At 45.6% G+C, this 16,240-nt stretch overlaps 1 protein-coding gene across 9 annotated transcripts in view; it reads left to right on the forward strand.

The window, feature by feature from the left end:
* aftpha (aftiphilin a) overlaps positions 1-16,240 on the forward strand; it is a 21,839-nt gene continuing 5,599 nt past the window's right edge. Inside the window, exons 1-8 of one of the 9 annotated variants that reach the window (XM_050043713.1) lie at positions 1-173; positions 3,208-4,927; positions 8,504-8,676; positions 10,139-10,268; positions 10,623-10,679; positions 11,469-11,591; positions 13,652-13,715; positions 15,531-15,614. In XM_050043713.1, coding sequence (XP_049899670.1) covers positions 3,242-4,927; positions 8,504-8,676; positions 10,139-10,268; positions 10,623-10,679; positions 11,469-11,591; positions 13,652-13,715; positions 15,531-15,614 — 2,317 coding nt within the window. In that variant the 5' untranslated portion in view covers positions 1-173; positions 3,208-3,241. Of the gene's footprint in view, positions 174-3,207; positions 4,928-8,503; positions 8,677-10,138; positions 10,269-10,622; positions 10,680-10,943; positions 11,433-11,468; positions 11,592-13,651; positions 13,716-15,530; positions 15,615-16,240 lie in introns of those variants that run through there. The other 8 variants (XM_050043714.1, XM_050043715.1, XM_050043716.1 and 5 more) reach the window with 8 other exon arrangements.

Consider the following 16,240-nt stretch of genomic DNA (forward strand, 5'->3'; position numbering starts at 1 on the left):
GTGCATGCTGGGTGACATTGAAGCAGGGTAGCAGCAGCAGCAGCCGGCTGACTCAACCTTCAGTTTCTGCTTCACTTTCAGCCGTCCCGCACTCTGCAGCTGGCTCAATCTGACCACCTATGGAGGACGCCGTCTTCCACTGAGTCATGGACATCAGCGGACCACATCTCACGGTTAGATCACTTGTTTCTTTTTTGGTAACTAAGACACCAAGCCGGATGATGAGGATCGGCTAAAGCTAAAGCTAATGAGGGAAGATGCTTGTTGTTGTCGTTGACGTTCGCTAGCTGCGCAGTTAGCCCAGGTAGTTGCCTTCTCACTTACTTGTACCTGATGATGGTGCTCTGCTAGACTTTACACACCTGGTATGTTTGTGTTTAACAATATAAAATCGGCAAAGTGGCGACAAACGAATGAGACGTTAACCGCCGCCATCGGTTATAAACTAGCTTGGCTTTTGGTTTTTCTACACAGGCTAACGAAGCTAAGCTAAGTTAGCTCCCGTTACACCCCGTCTCAGCGAAGTGTCTCGGCCTTGTAGTTTAATTAGATGCCTCCTAGTTAAGGCTAGCCGGTAGCTTCACGTCAGATTGACCCTAATCTAGTCGTTTTTAAGGTCTACACAACTCTACTGAGCTGACAGGTTTCTGCTGAGCTAACGATAGCACTAGCACAGCCTGTTAGCCTGCTAAGCGAGATACTTAGCGATGTTAGCAACGTTAGCCTCCTAGCTTCACTAAAACGTCAGACAAGTGAGGAAAATGTGTGAAACTTGGCTAACTCGAGACATTCCTAAAACCAGCGGATCTTGAGTGAGTTCATTATGAAACAAACAGCTGTGAGAAGATGCTAACTTGTCATAAAGGTGACAGCTCGTCTGGATACATGACATATTGTGTGTGCTGATAAATTAACTTTGTGTTGAAGCGTTGGTTTAAAACTGCTGCTTTCTCTGAACAGCAGTTGTGTAAGAAGTACATCAGAGTAGAAATACTCAGTTACAAGTATGCATTCAATATGTAAGTGAAAGTACAGAAGTAGTAGCACCAGAATATACTTAAAGTAAAAGTACTCATCATGCTGAATTGCCCATTTAAGATATTACATTATTGAATTATAATTATTGATGCATTCATGTGTTTATCATTTTAATGTTGCAGCTGGTAAAATTGGAGGCAGTTTAAAGTACATTACCCTGCAGGGTAGCTGGTGAACACCTCCCTGGGGATGAATACAGTCCTGTTGACACTTTTATATCATCATTTATGTGTCAGTTATATTTTATAATCTCAATCTGTAGCGTAACTCATAATTTAAGTCGTCAAAAAAGTATAGAGGAGTAAAAAGTCCAAGATTTGCCTCCAGTGGTGACTGAAGTATATTGAGCTTTAACTTATCAACAGAAGTAGTGATATTATTGTGTAAATGTTACTGAAGGAGTAAACTTGCAAAGTGCAGAATTGCAGAATGGTCAATTTTAGAACTGTAAATTATGGGATTATGATTATTGATGCATTGATGTGTTCAGCACTTAAATGTTGCAGCTGGTAAAGCTGGAGGTTCAGTGAGTTCAGCAGACGGACAAATTAAATGCTTTAATGGGGATGGAGGCACAGATCACGGCTTCGTCTCCTTGGGAACAAAGTAGGAAGAGGAAGAACATTTATGTTTTTTTCTCTGTAATGTTGCTTTGTCGTTAACTGGTCTTTCTGGACCTGCATGTCCGTAGTCCAAGTCAGCGCTACCTGGGTGTAAACGTACCTGCTCCCAGGTATTCAGCGAGATAAGGCCAACAAAGCAAACACACGTATCCGACGCCACCCACTGCTCTGACTGGTGTTTGAGAATGCAAACAGACCTTTCTTTTTCAGTTAGAAGTCAAAGCGGTGAGAAACTCCTGTGTGTGCTTCTCGTGTAATCAAAGATCATGAGATCAGAAAGTTTTGTCTCACACAGGGTTGTAATTAAATTCTCAGGAAGGCTTTTAAAAGAACTGTGGAACTTGGCATGAGCTAAGTAGGGCTGCAACTAGTGATCAGTTTAAAAAGAATCTCTTGATTATTTCAAACAACCAGTAACTATTTCAACCATAAAATTGTCCAAAAGTTGCCGTAACATCTCATCCTGCTTCAATTGCATTTTCCAAAACCTTAACATAATCATTTTACAGTGGCTATGAGACACAGAAAAGCCGCTGGACTGCTTTGCGTTTGTGCTCAACTTACATGATTAATTTTTTGGTGTTGACCTAATGATTAGATTTTGTCCACGGGAAAGCATACGCTTCAACGTGTATAAAGAGTAAAGTTTCATATGAGAAATGGATGATGATTAAATATTTATTTCAAGGATGTTGTTCAGCCGAACCCAAGATTAAATTTTCCTTCAGTGATTGCATTGCAAGTCACAGAATTCAAGTAAAATCTGAAAAAACTTTTAAGAAACCATTCTGTGTTTTTTTTGCAGTACATGTCACTGATCTGTAAAGACTCTTTTTTTTAGTGCTTGTAAGACAAATACTTCTTGCATGAGGGTTGTTGTCTACACACAACATCATGATACTCACTGAGATTCAGCCTTTGGAGCACATCCAGGAACTCTGCAGAAAGAGAAAGTGAAGAGAAAATTCATATTTCAGGTTTAGATAAGGAATTTTTTGCTTGTCAGAAACATGCAAGTGAGAATTCAGTGGAGAGGTGAAATACTAGTGGATGTAACACCAGCAAAAAGTCAAGATTGATTTGTGTTGACAAGGCAGAGTTAATTTTGATAGACTCCATCAGCAGGCGGTGTTTCTGTGCTTCATGTTGCCCTGAGGTTATTCGTCAGGTCAGTACAAACATCACATGAATTGAGGAGTTTATAAGCAGAACTTGTCGGGTGAGAGGATGCACACTGATGTGAGTCCTCGTAGTTCGTTTACAGCGCTGTCTCCGTTTTATACATCACAGCACTGGTTTCTCATTACCACTTTATTACTGTCAATTTGACGCCAATCTGTCCTCTTTTAGTGCTTCAGTAATTCAATTTGTGCTTCGGCTTAAACCACACATCAAGCTAATTGGCCCTGGAGCGCCATGGAGAGCTGCGCTTATTTACTGCTTGTGTTTATGAAGCTTGAATGGGGCTGAAACACATGTGTTTTTATGAGTGTATCCACTGTGGACGGTGACTTGTCTCTGATGATGTCTTTTCTCGCTCTCTCAGGTGTAGCCAGGAGGATTCGTTGATTGAGAGAATCATGGAGCCCGATGTGATCCGTATATACTCCTCCTCGCCGCCCCCGATGGAGGACGGTGCAGAGGAAGAGGACAACGAGTTTGGAGACTTCGGCACCTTTGCTAGCGTCCCAAACAGCATCAGCTTCACAGAATTCGACACCCCGACCACTTTTAACCAGACCCAGGCTCTGACCGCCACCTCGCCGCCTGAGCTCCTCAACACCAGAGGGGTGATGGGATTCAGCCACAGCTCCTCTAATGGCACACACGCCCCCAACAACGAGCTGTCCAAGGCTAATGGCATTGTGCCAGCGAGCCACCTGGGCAGCAGTCCCTCGGAGAGAACTGAAATGAAAAAGGTCCTCTCCAGCTCTCTGGATTTTTCAGTGAGCGACACAGCTGGCAGCGAGCCTGCTGATTGCAACGGCGGAGGCACAGAGGTGCTAACAAACGGGTTTGCAACCTTTGACGTTCAGGGAAGCCCTTCCTCGCAGAATTCTGTCCACTCTCATATAAAAGGAACGTCCACTGAGGACACGGGCAGCGTCCCCGCCGGCAGCCCCGAGGACGATTTTGCAGACTTTGCTGCTTTTTCCAATGCTGAAGGACACCTCAGCCAGACGGCAAACGAGGACTCGGACAATCCCACAGGGGGCAGCCGGCTGGCGGAGGCTGCCTGCCACGAGGAGCACTGTAATATAGAGCAGGGAACGACTTCAGAGGACGATGTCAGGGACACAAACAGAACTGGACCCAGCTCTGATTCCATATCTGTCCCTGCTGAGGCCCCGGACGGCTCGTGCAACACGGACCGGGGCTCTCGCACGGATGCTGACTCTCAACAAAGGGACGTAGCCTTTGCACAGGATCACTTGGCCTCAGAGGCAGTTTGCACTAACAGACCCCTCACTCTGAACGGGGTGGATGTAGCCGACAGGGACGATTCCAAAGACGCCGCGGGCTGCAGTGAAAGCGACCTCTCACCGGACGCAGCTGCAGACGGTGAGGCGGGACAGTTGGACGGGAAGGGCTCCGGTAACGAGACTGAGACAGAAACGGAGACGGAGACGTCATTGGGCCGGCCGCTGTCAACAGATGCTCTAGAGGAGTACGGTGACATGAGCACCACGGGGTCCGTGCCCTCTCCGCCCCTCCAAGGGGAGACCGCCACGCCCGCTGACCACAGCCAGCTGGCAGAGGACGACGAGGACGAGGACTTTGGGGACTTTGGAGACGCCGGCTCTTTCAGCTGTCAGGGCTTTACCGACTTTGACCAGCTGGATGTCCAGCAGGAGCAGAGCAGGTCGGACAGCCCTGCTCCTGCACAGGAAGCTGCAGACGCCAAGGACGATGACGACTTTGGCGACTTCAACTCCCCCAAATTTCACAGCAGCGGAACCGAGGGGGAGGATGGATCCAAGTTTGCAGAGTTCCCCGTCAGCGACAGTTTTGGGAATTTCAGCTCAGCCGCCGAAGGCGCAGACAGTGAGGCAGACGTAGGGTGGAGCGCCTTTGGGGAGCAGCAGCACCAGGTGGAGGAGGGGGAGTCCTGGGCGGCGTTCAGCACGGGGCAGAGCGTCGCTCCTCCTGCAGAGAGCCAAGAGGAGGTGAAGGAGGAGGAGGAGGAGGAGGAGGAGGAGGAGGAGTGGCATGAAAGTGAACCACCTGCAGTCATTGAGCAAACCAGCAGGACAGACAGACAGTCGGTAAGAACTGTGGAAAATAAACTGGTCAGATTGGGAAACTTTGTCGAGATACTCAGCCATGAATCCACATTATGATCCAGCTCATGTTGATTATATTTATGTAGAGCTGAACAGCAGAGAACCAGTCTGGTGAAGAACCTTTATGCAATGTGGAGTTAATAAATTGCAAAACAAGGAGGCACAGTACGAGCAAAATGCAGAGATCAGTTCATCCAGATTACCCTCAGTGGTGTCTGTAGTCTCGGTTTCATTTGTCCAGATTCTTTACTGTTTCTAAAAACAACCACCCAGATGCAGTGGAGGTTAATTAAAATTTAGTTTGTTGTGTTCAAACATTGAAATTTATATTTAAAACATTTATGAGCAAAAACAGCGTCCCTGTTCCTCTGGATCATCACCAGATGTTCTCACAGGGACTATTTCTGTAGCAGTTAGTAGTTTTGATCAAATGAAACTTGTTTCCTATCAGCTGTTAAACATCACACTCGTCACTGACAGTTAAAGTACGTTAAAATTTGACAATAACACACATAGAACAGAAAGTATCTGCGGTCCACAAACCAAAAGAGGAAGTTATTTTCAAAAGACTTAATTTAAATCTGGTGTTTCTTCATATTCAGCTGAGTCACAGCCCTCGCACCAACCTGCACTGTTTGCATTAAACATTAACCGAGCCATTAATGTTCGGCCTTCTGATGTGGTGAAGTGGAGCAGAGACTGAACTTTGCAAACAGGAAAAGCAAATCAGAAGGTGGCGAGTGTCCTCAGACGGTGGTGTGTCCGCTGTCTGTGCAGGTGGATAGGTGTGGATGATGCAGCCACACACACACACACACTGATGTTTATTCTGAGCATAGAGAAGCTCTGCCCTCAGGATGCGACCTGCTCAGGTATTTGAATTGAGCCACATTAACACACAGTCTCCCACAGTCTGCAGCCTGGTGCAGGATTCATTCACAGCTGCATCAGTCATGCTGGGAGCTCCTGTCCCATCATGCAGCACTGGTGAATGGCCAGTATAAGTAGTGTGACAGCCAGCAAGAAACTGGGTCACAAGTTTGAGTCCGAGGTCACACTCTCACACAAATAGAAACTTTTCCTCTCTGTTTGGGAGAGAATAGTGCACCAGGATCCTCTTCTCTTCGTCCACACTAAGCTGCCATCTCCCTCGTCCAAACAGATTTCCTTCCACATGAGATTTATTAAAGAGTGAAAACAAAGCTGCGCTGGCTTTTAAGGGTTGATGGCATTTTCTGTTGTTCCCTTGGTGCCAGCCAACCTCACAGCAGGGTGTGGTGAGGAATGGTCTGTGTTACTGTGAACACACCCAGCTGTAGTGATGTTAGATCCGTGAATGAATCATCCTTTTAGAACGACTCTGAAAGAGGAACAAGTTAACTCAGTCTGCAAGCGGGAGTGAATCCAAGATTCTGCCACGGTGTGCTGCAGGCGCAGTTCTGCATAAGAGCCAGGTAAACATCCCAGCGCCGCCGCTCCAGACTCTCGTTCAGCGCGAATCTCGTTCAGACTCTCGTTCATTGTTTGTTCCCAGAGCTGAAGAACGTGGCGTGAATCAGGAGAGCCTGTTTACACCTGGTATTAATGTGCCTTTTGTGATCTAAACACAAATGGACAGCGGAGACACATCCCTGTTCGCGCTTCTGTCTATCATGCCTCTCTAGCTGACCACAGATTTAGTAACTGCCTATGTCACTTGCGCAGTTTTTATCTCCACACTCTTGCTAGCATGTGCGCCAATCACGTTAGTGGTTGTGTCAGTACAGCCAGGGATAACACAGAATTCAACATGTCTTCTCTCATTGGACGAAACAAAGGCAACGCTTCATCCAATTGGTTGTAAGATGGGCAAGTTGTTAGTGCGCTGCCACCAGGCTCGCAGGAAGTGCGCTTGACTTTGAAGCCGATTCGACACAGTGGAGCAACGGTGCAACAACTGTGTTGGTCATGTGATGCAAAACAACTCAGGAGTTCAGCTGCGCGATTTAATCATTTTCTCCCCCTGTGAGTTAGCGGAGCGCTAAACTAATACAGCCGCCTCCGCCAGCGAAGTCTCAGGTGCGCCTGCTCTGTGGGCTCCACGCTGCAGAAGATGCGGGTAATTTTAAACCCAGGAAGTTTAACTTGTTGGCCTTCATGCACTGTCACCAAAACAACCACTACATCCTGCAGTGATGATGTATTTTCCTGTTACGTTGTTATCCACTACAAAAAATATGTGGTTAAATGCGTCAGAGACCACCTCAGCAAGTGGTTTGAGTGATCGGGTCACAGTGCGTCTTGGTGGTTGTTTTTATCTAGTACTGTTCGCTTGTGATTGGATCACCCAAGATGCATGTTAACACCAAGTGTAAACAGGCTCAGAGTTGTTTATTTATAAGACTAAAAAAAGCAAAGTGAGCTTGTGGAACATAGCGTACTCGCCGCTTCTACACATCCCTGCTAGTGGCGGGTGAGTGACACTGATCTTCTCAACACTACCAGGCTGCACAGAGTCGTCATGAGCTGGTGCAGAGAGCCGGATTATTTGACTGTGTGCAGCTTTAAAATAAATAACCTCAGTGTGTGTCATTGTTGACTTGTCAAAGCTGATAAAACACTAAACATTAAAAAGACGACCAGCGTGTTCATCATGGCAAACATCCACCCAGCAACACTCCTGACCTGACCTGATGGTGGCGCTACTGAGCCGTTTATTAAAGTAAAACATTAGATTTAATTGCTGTTGAAGTTTAAGTGTGGCGAACTTTTCAAAAACTCTGAAAACGTTTTATCATTCATCAGTGTGTCAACATGTTCTGAGTGGATGTAAAATGGAGTTGTTGCTGGAGCACAGAGCTCAGCAGCCAACCATGCAGCATACTTCACACCCTCTGTAACATGAACACCTCTCACACTCAGCTGCCTCACACCAACACAAGGTGAGAAGGTACTGGATGTACAAAAAGATGTAATGAATGTACACACGTTAAAGCATCCACACGTTTATCTTTGTTGCCAACACACAGTGAAAAGTCGGAGCTCACAGACTTTTATCAGACCAGAGAGGTGTGGCCAGATGATGCGTTTCAGGTCTGTGACAAAAGATGGGACTGCTCTGCTTGTAAGTTCACATCCCTGAGTCCATCCACGGCCTTAAAACAAAACACAAACTCTCAGTTAAAGAGGAAATATTCAGCTCTCTGCTTTAAGATGCTGCTCTGTGAAAATGAATCAACCAAAGATCTAAGCAGAACAGATCAGACACCTTTTAACATGCTCGTCCCAGGAATCTGTGCGGCTTCTGTTAATGCCAGCAATTTAAAATCGAGACTCCCAAGAGTTTAAGGCCTGACAGGAGGAAAACTCCTGGATTAGTTTTTCAGCTGCAGCCTCAGTTTGTTTATGAGCCTGTTACAGACGATTCCTGAGTAGAGCCACGAGTGGAAAAGGCTCTTTGATAAGTTGCTAAACAAATCAACACAAATGCAAACTGTGGTTTTCTAAACAAATCATTTCCTCAGAAACTGTGAAAGTGTTTTGTGTGATGTGCCTAAACTGCTGCTGTGCGCCCTGCAGGCGTCGCTGTCGAGCCGACTGGAGAAGCTGTTTCAGGGCAGCTTCCCTCAGACCGCCGCCCTCTCTGTGGAGGACGAAGTGGCGTCCCTGAGGATCCTGCTGGGACCTCCAGAGGACAAACCACAGCCAGGAGCTGAAGGGGAGGAGGAGGAGGAGAAGTCGCCATGCAACAGGTGAGTGTGTCCCTCCTCAGTGGGCCACAGATTTAAACATGTCAGCATCTTTTCTGTGTCAAACCCACAAGTTAGTCCGCTGTGCCCCGTTCTCTTTGTTGTTGTCTGCGAGGCAGTGTCGTAAAGATAGACAGATAAACTTTATCGTCCCAGAGGGGAAATTCCTTTTAGGCGCAGAGCTACGGTCTGTTTCTTCACATAAAAACAACATCAAACATCTTAAAACATAAAAACTTAAAGGTCCAGTGTAGGATGGGGGGGGGGGGGGGTATATTGGCAGAAGTGGATAATATAATAAGTGTGTTTTCTTTAGTGTATAATTAGGTCCTTGTCTATGGAGATTGCCATGTTTCTACAGTAGCCCAGAATGGACAAACCAAACACTGGCTCTAGACAGGGACGTTAGTGTTTTTGTGTCAGCCACCATAGTTTGCGTCCCCTTCACAACAAGCAGTGTCAGAAAAACACAGATTTTTTAAATGTGAGGCTCAGTATGTTTCACAGTGCAGTGGAGCTCCAGTCCCAGCTGGACGAGGACATTTAACTGGCCTACTGTCCTTGNGTGTTTTTGTGTCAGCCACCATAGTTTGCGTCCCCTTCACAACAAGCAGTGTCAGAAAAACACAGATTTTTTTAAATGTGAGGCTCAGTATGTTTCACAGTGCAGTGGAGCTCCAGTCCCAGCTGGATGAGGACATCTAACTGGCCTACTGTCCTTGTCCCAGTATACAAGCACGGGAGGGGAATCCATTTATTGAGCCAAGTATGTGCGACTCCTCTACGATAGGTGGAGATATGCCCCCTTTCAGCTTGTTAGTATTGGACCTTTTTCCTGTTGACCTATTACGTCACAGACCAAACAATGGACAAACAAGTTAGCTACGGTTAGCTAGCAGCTAACTGCTACCATGGTGGACAGCTTTACAGCTCTGTACATTTGGTCCGTCCAAAAAGTCACGGCTCTGGATGTAGATTTCTCCATGTTGTTACCGGCTTCTTCTTCTCTTACTCATTTAATTTTAAAAGTCTGGTTTAGTCAGACTGACGCATTAAACTGATTTTCTGTAATGTCATGTGAACGCTCTGAGTGATATATTCAGTGTTGTTACTGGTCTAAATCACAGCACAGCTGCATCAGAGACATGATTTTTTGATCAGACTGTCTCATTTACTTTCAGAATACAGTGACAGTTTCAGCAAATAAATAAAAAAAGTTATTGTCATAAAAGTTACCAAGAGTTTCTTAAAGTCAAATGTGTGATGTTGGGCTGTATCACTTAACACGATTCAGCTTTAAAAAACAGTGCAGAGGATTTAAAATATGTTTTAAATCTTTTCTGTGTTTATACTAATAGTCCTCTTCCTCTTTTTGTCGCCCACTGTATTAATGTTTAGTCTCTTCATCCTTTAAACCTGTCAGTACCTTGTCTTTGACTCTGCTGCGTCTCATTGGGCGGTGCAGGTCTGTGCATGGCAGCGTGTGGACGCAGCTTCAGGACATCAACGAGGCGTTCGGCCTCAGATACCAGTGGGGGGGCTCCTACTGCAACAAAGCACTACTCTGCTGCCTGGGCATCGACACCCGGAACATTGTAAGTCCCCCGACAGCTCACCGATCCAGCTGGATAATTATTGTCACAGATGGGAAGGAAAGAAAAGTAAAAACATCAGAGCGTGCACTTGAAGATCGTCACAAGTCGTTGGTATTAAATAGGCCGGAGCTTGAGCACAGTTATTCTGCACAGATAACCTCCTGATCTGCACAAAGTGTATTTTTAGAAATGATTTAATGACGCTTCAAGTAATTTGTGACCTTTATTAACCTCTGCTGGCAGCCATCACAGACTGCAACATCAAACTTTCTCTCATGGGTTTTTTGTTTTTTACATGACCTTTGCAGCAGGATTGTGTGTGATGTTTCTAACCTGCTGCTTTAATGTGTGCAGCTGTTCACGGGACAGAAGAAGCAGCCGGTCATCGTGCCCATGTACGCCGCCAGCCTGGTGAGTCGTCTGCCTGCTTCACCAAGTCAGGATGAACCTTCATTCAGCACTTCACATGTTCATATGTTTACTGTTAATCATGTATCCACAAACAGCGAGGCTTCTCAGCAACACTGAAGCATCATTAATGTCGTTAGTGTCACTCGCCTTGACTGGAAACAGTCATGTTATTTACTGTTCTCAGATGATCAGTGCATTTTATTTATACCTTTTTTAATTCAACGTCATTTTAAGCTCTGTATCTTTTTGGTTTTTGCTGAACAGAAGCAGCAGTCTGGGGTCGTTTTAAGGAAAGTTTGCAGTTCTGTCTAAATCAGACGACTCAGTCTGAAAACACAAACACATTTTTTAAGCACCACATTCACATGAGACATGAAACAGCTGTGAGATTTCTGTAACCGACCTGCAGCTGTTTGGACCAGAGGAAGAATCTGACAGCAGCTTCCTGAAGGCAGGATAATAAATAAATGAAATAAAAAAACAAGCTGTACAGCAGACCAAACACAAACCTCTGGATCCAGCTTTTCACAAGGAAACTGCACAAATACAAACTCACACACACATATAAGCATTCTGATCTGATAAACAAGCTTCTCACTGTGTGTTGAAACGACCCTGAGGTCACTGTAAAGTTAACTCGCCACATCATGGCAGATACAGCATCTAGTTTCTGCTTGTTTCAGTTTTGAATTAAAACCAAGGTCCACATATTCTTTATCATTTCATCCAATGAAAACACTCGGCCTGACGTGTTTGAAACATGTTGTTGTGCGTGTGTGTCGTCTGTAGGGGATGCTGGAACCAACCAAAGAGCCTGTGAAGCCCGTCTCTGCAGCAGAGATGATCGCTTCGATAGCCCAGGCGCCTCCAGTGGCTCCAGAGAAAAGCTCCTGTCCCTCAGACACAGTCCAGGTGGGACCTCAGAGCGTGTGCAGGAGGACACCAAAACACTGAAACACACTGAAAGTTAGGGCTGCACAATTAATCGAATATCACAAGTTTGGCTTCTACAATTGAACGAAAATGATCAGCTGCGATATTGGCGTTTAAAATGTGTGCTCCGCCCATAGAAAACTCAGCTACTCATTTAATCAACAGCTGCCTAAACCAGGGGTGTCAACTCATTTTAGTTCAGGGCCCAGTTTGATCTCAAGTGGGCCGCACCGATAAAACCACTGCATAATAACTTTCAATTTTCCCCCTTTTTTCGTGTAAGGAAGTCCACTCTGAAAGTGTTCATCCATTTACAAAACAGATGATGAACAGCCTGCGATATCCTCAGAAAAATATCTGCAAACTCAACAGTGTGTCTCAGTTTTTCCACATTCGGTCAGTCTACCACTCAGTTTCATTATATGTGTAGTTTTTTTTAATAATTTCCCACTGAAGTGGAAGCTACTGAAGAAGGACGTTAAGTCATCCCCGGCCTTACAAACCATTTACACTATGAAGCTTTGTCAGTGCCTTGGCAGCAGGGTTCCTCCCAGATTGTTTTAAGGAGGATTTAAGGGAGACCAAATTCTTTGCAAGGAGTGCATTGGGCTTGTGTCTGCACCGCAAAGCAGCACAACTAACTATTTAAACCAGTACAATGAATGCATGAAGGCCAACAAGGATAACGTTGCTGATGTTACCTTATTGAATCCACGTTCTTTTCCACCGTCAACTCAGATATCTTTAACAGCGCTGCTGTACAGTGTGTCACAGTACAGTGACCACGGTAACCAAAAAAAATAAAATAAATTACAGCTGTGGATACTTATCCATCCAGCTCTCAAAGACGGACTGAAATGACCAATGTGATTCACTCTCACATTCACACCTACGGACAATTTAGAGTCACCAATTAACCTGCATGTCTTTGGACTGTGGGAGGAAGCTGGAGCACCTGGAGGAAACCCACACTGACACAGGGAGAACATGTAAACGCCACACAGAAGGGCTCCTCCAGCCTGGGTTCAAACCAGGAACCCTCTTGCTGTGAGGCGACAGTACTAACCACTGCAGCAGTGATTATCATTTTGGCCATAATCGTGCAGCCCTACTGAAAGTTCTCACTACTGACACCTGAGGAATGTTCAACATGCTGATTAGCTGATTGTTACATGTTGTGTAAAGGATGAGGCTCCTGTTGAGGGTTGCAGTGTTTCGACAATATTCAAAGCGGAGACTTTACACGGGAATAAAATGGAAATATAGGGTTTATTTGCTCAGAAATGTGCCATATGATGAGTTACCTAGCAAAAAAAGGTAAAAGGTAATGTGGTTAGTTCAGTTAAGTGGGCATACACTTAACCACAACATGCCATAAGACCTTGTATTGATGTTTTTTTTTGTATTTCCCCCCCAAGTAAGTAAAATAAATGGTAAAAAAAATTATTTTTATATTGAAATTGTGCAAAATCTCAAAATTCAGGATTCACAAAATTTAACTTTCTTTGGAAAATTTTTAGAAATATTTATGGAAAATGATTGACCCTTTGCAGCTCTAATCCTGTTGCTCTGTTCTTCATTTATTTATTTAAAAAAATCCATCAAACGAAGTGGGGTTGAGATGTCTCAGCTGTGAGCACATTGGTTCCTACTGAAAATATAAATCTGTAAACACAAATTAATAGTTTCAACAGTAACTTCTTAAAACAGCTGCTCAGTTTAGTTTTTTTAAACACAGGACAAAGTATTGCACTTGTTGGGGACTATTTTCAGTGGTGGATTAATCCACATTTGGCTCTCTAGTGAGTGTTTATGGCAGCAGGACGGTGTGTGTTGGATTGAGTCAGAATAAATCACAGTGTGTGTGTTCATGGTGGTGAAGGAACAGTGACACAGTGATTTGTTTTGAACAACAGTGAAGCTTTACTGCACAGAGGAAGAAGATATATCAGACTGTAGATACACACTGTACTTGTTAGTAGTAAATGTGTGTGTATAAACTGGCTGGCACACATTGACCTCCTCTCTTGCTCCTCCAGCAGGAGGCGCTCCCACCCATCCAGTTCGACTGGAGCAGCAGTGGCCTTACCAACCCTCTGGACGGTAGGTGACCTGTCAGCGCCTCCCTGAACCCTTCCTGGCTGCTCTCATCTTGTCTTCCTCACACTTTTCTAACCCTCCTAGTGTTTCTGAACGTCACATGTTTGTAGACTCTTCAGTCCAAAATTCAGCAGCCGCTCCCAGCCAATCAGACGTCAGGAGGAGAGACAAACATGACAGCAGCATGTGGCTGGTGGTATTTTCACATCCTGACTGAGCATGGAAATGTCACACCATTAACAGTTTTGTAGATGCAGAGAAAACTTTCTTCATTAAAGGAAAAATCCACACTGAGCATCGCAACACTGGTGGTGAAACAACGAGCCAATCACAGCAGCAGTTCAGACCCTCACAAAGGGTCACGTGGGGAGACTAAAACATTTTGATTTTAAAACTGTTTTAAGATGAAAACGATCTGCGCACACACAAGTGTTCTAGCACTGCCTCAGATAATCTATATCCATACCAACATGCCAGAAAACACACATGGACCTCTGCAGATAATTCGGCTCTTGGTAAAAACCTCCTGAACATCTGAAACACAAATAAGGTGAGCAGACAATAGCAGGTGCTAAGCTAACGTCCTGTCTCCTACGTGCCAGTCAGTGTAGGAGAAACACTGATGTGTGATGTTAAACTGCTTGATTCAGTGTTTCTACCGGTTTAAGGGTGTTTTCACATATAGTCCTCTTTAAACAAACCGAACTCTTAAAGTGCACCAACAAGTGGGCCGACAGAAAAGGGACTCAGCTCTTTTTATGTTCGCATTGTCAGCTCATTTTAAAGAGGACTCAGTTCTCTTTCTGGTCCACTTCAGCTCTGATGGGGCCTCTGTTCTCTTCCTGTTCACACTCTAACCTATGTATATACATTGACATAGTTTTGCTTTTACTTTGACATGTCCCTGCAGTGCGGTTATGAAGCCCCTCGCTTTCAGATGAACTTTAAATTGTAGGAGAACCTCAGTGTCTCTGTGCTGTAGACTGTTGCTGTCTGATATATTCTGCGTTCCACATCTGGAGACGTGCAGTATCTTCTGTGGACCAAACTACTCCTCCTGCGTCCTTGCAAGCGTCCCAGGTCAACAGCGTGTGATCTAGAGGGCTGAATACCATGGCAACCAGCAAAGCAAACCTTTGTGTTCACAAGGCACAGGTTAAGTGAACCGCACTGCAGACTTGAGGCGAACCGTCAGACCCCCTGCCGAGGTAGTCTGAGTTTGAGTCGCTTCAGAGGGGTCTGAGTTCTCTTGGAGGGTTCATATATGCTCAAAATGCTGAGTCACTGCTCTGAGTCCGCTTAGAGGGCTGAAAAGGACCAAGTGTGAAAACACCCTAAATCAGCTGCTCTACCTCTGTGGATAATGCAGCTCCCAGTAAAAACCTCCTAACAATGAACACTAAAGGAATTCTAACCAGGAGGAGTTTCAGCTGGTTGTATTGTGCAGTCCTCGCCACTAGGTGCCACCAAATCCCCCTAAATCTGACACCCTGGACATTTGAATCAGGAAATGTCTCACCAAGTCACTACACTAATGAATCAGTCAAACTTGAGACATGTTGAGTGAGTCGCCACAGTGAGCCGAGGTGATGGTGGATCTTTCCTTTAACCTTGTGAGTGAAACAACATGGCTGCTCTGCATGAAGACATGTGTCATCAAACCTGTCTAACATTTAGCGGACTCTCTGATCACTGACACTGCTGCATGTCTCTGGTTTCTTCTCTCTCTCTCTCTCTCTCTCTCTCTCTCTCTCTCTCTCTCTCTCTCTCTCTGTTTGTTAACCTCGGCCGCCTCCCCCCCCCCCCCCGGCTCTGCAGCGAGCGGAGGCTCGTCTCTGTTAAACCTGGATTTCTTTGGTCCTGTGGAGGATTCAGGCTCCACCAGCTCACCCTCCATCCCAGGTCAGCAGCTGCTCACTGCCTCCTCCTCCTCCTCTTCCTCCTCTGCTGCTCCTCCTCTTTATATTAACCTCCCATCTCTGCTTCTCGTTCGTAACGCTCCTCTGTGGTCGAATACAGGACAGATGTGATGATAGTGAGCACGTGTACAGGCTGGGCCTTGGATCAGATCACAAGTTTGACTTTGGAATCAGAACCTGTAACGTTGGAGCTCATCAGCACAGCGGTCTTTAGTAATTGAGCCCCATGGGCCCTTTAACACTGGAGGTTTGGTTCCCATCCACGCCAATAATGCTGTGTTCATATGACAAAATAAAACATGAAAAGACTTAAAGGCGCTGTATGTAAGAATGTGGCCAAAATGGTTACTGCACTCAAATTCAAAATACTGCCGCGAGTCGTGTCCGCCCCCCCTCCCCTTCAGACTCGAGGTTGCTGGACAGCGGCACGCTGGAGACTGATTTGTTTGCCCACGGGCGGCTGCCGTGGCAGGGCCGCGTCGCCGCGTCCTTGATCTTCGGTTTTCCAGCGGACCGTTCGAGCAAGTCCGGCTTCTCTGCTGCTAACGCTGCTGCCGGGATACAGCTGAGGAGAAGCCGGCTGCTAATGCTATGTACTGGGACACTGCT

The sequence above is a fragment of the Epinephelus moara genome, chromosome 5 (assembly GCF_006386435.1).
Source record: "Epinephelus moara isolate mb chromosome 5, YSFRI_EMoa_1.0, whole genome shotgun sequence".
NCBI lineage: Eukaryota > Metazoa > Chordata > Actinopteri > Perciformes > Serranidae > Epinephelus > Epinephelus moara.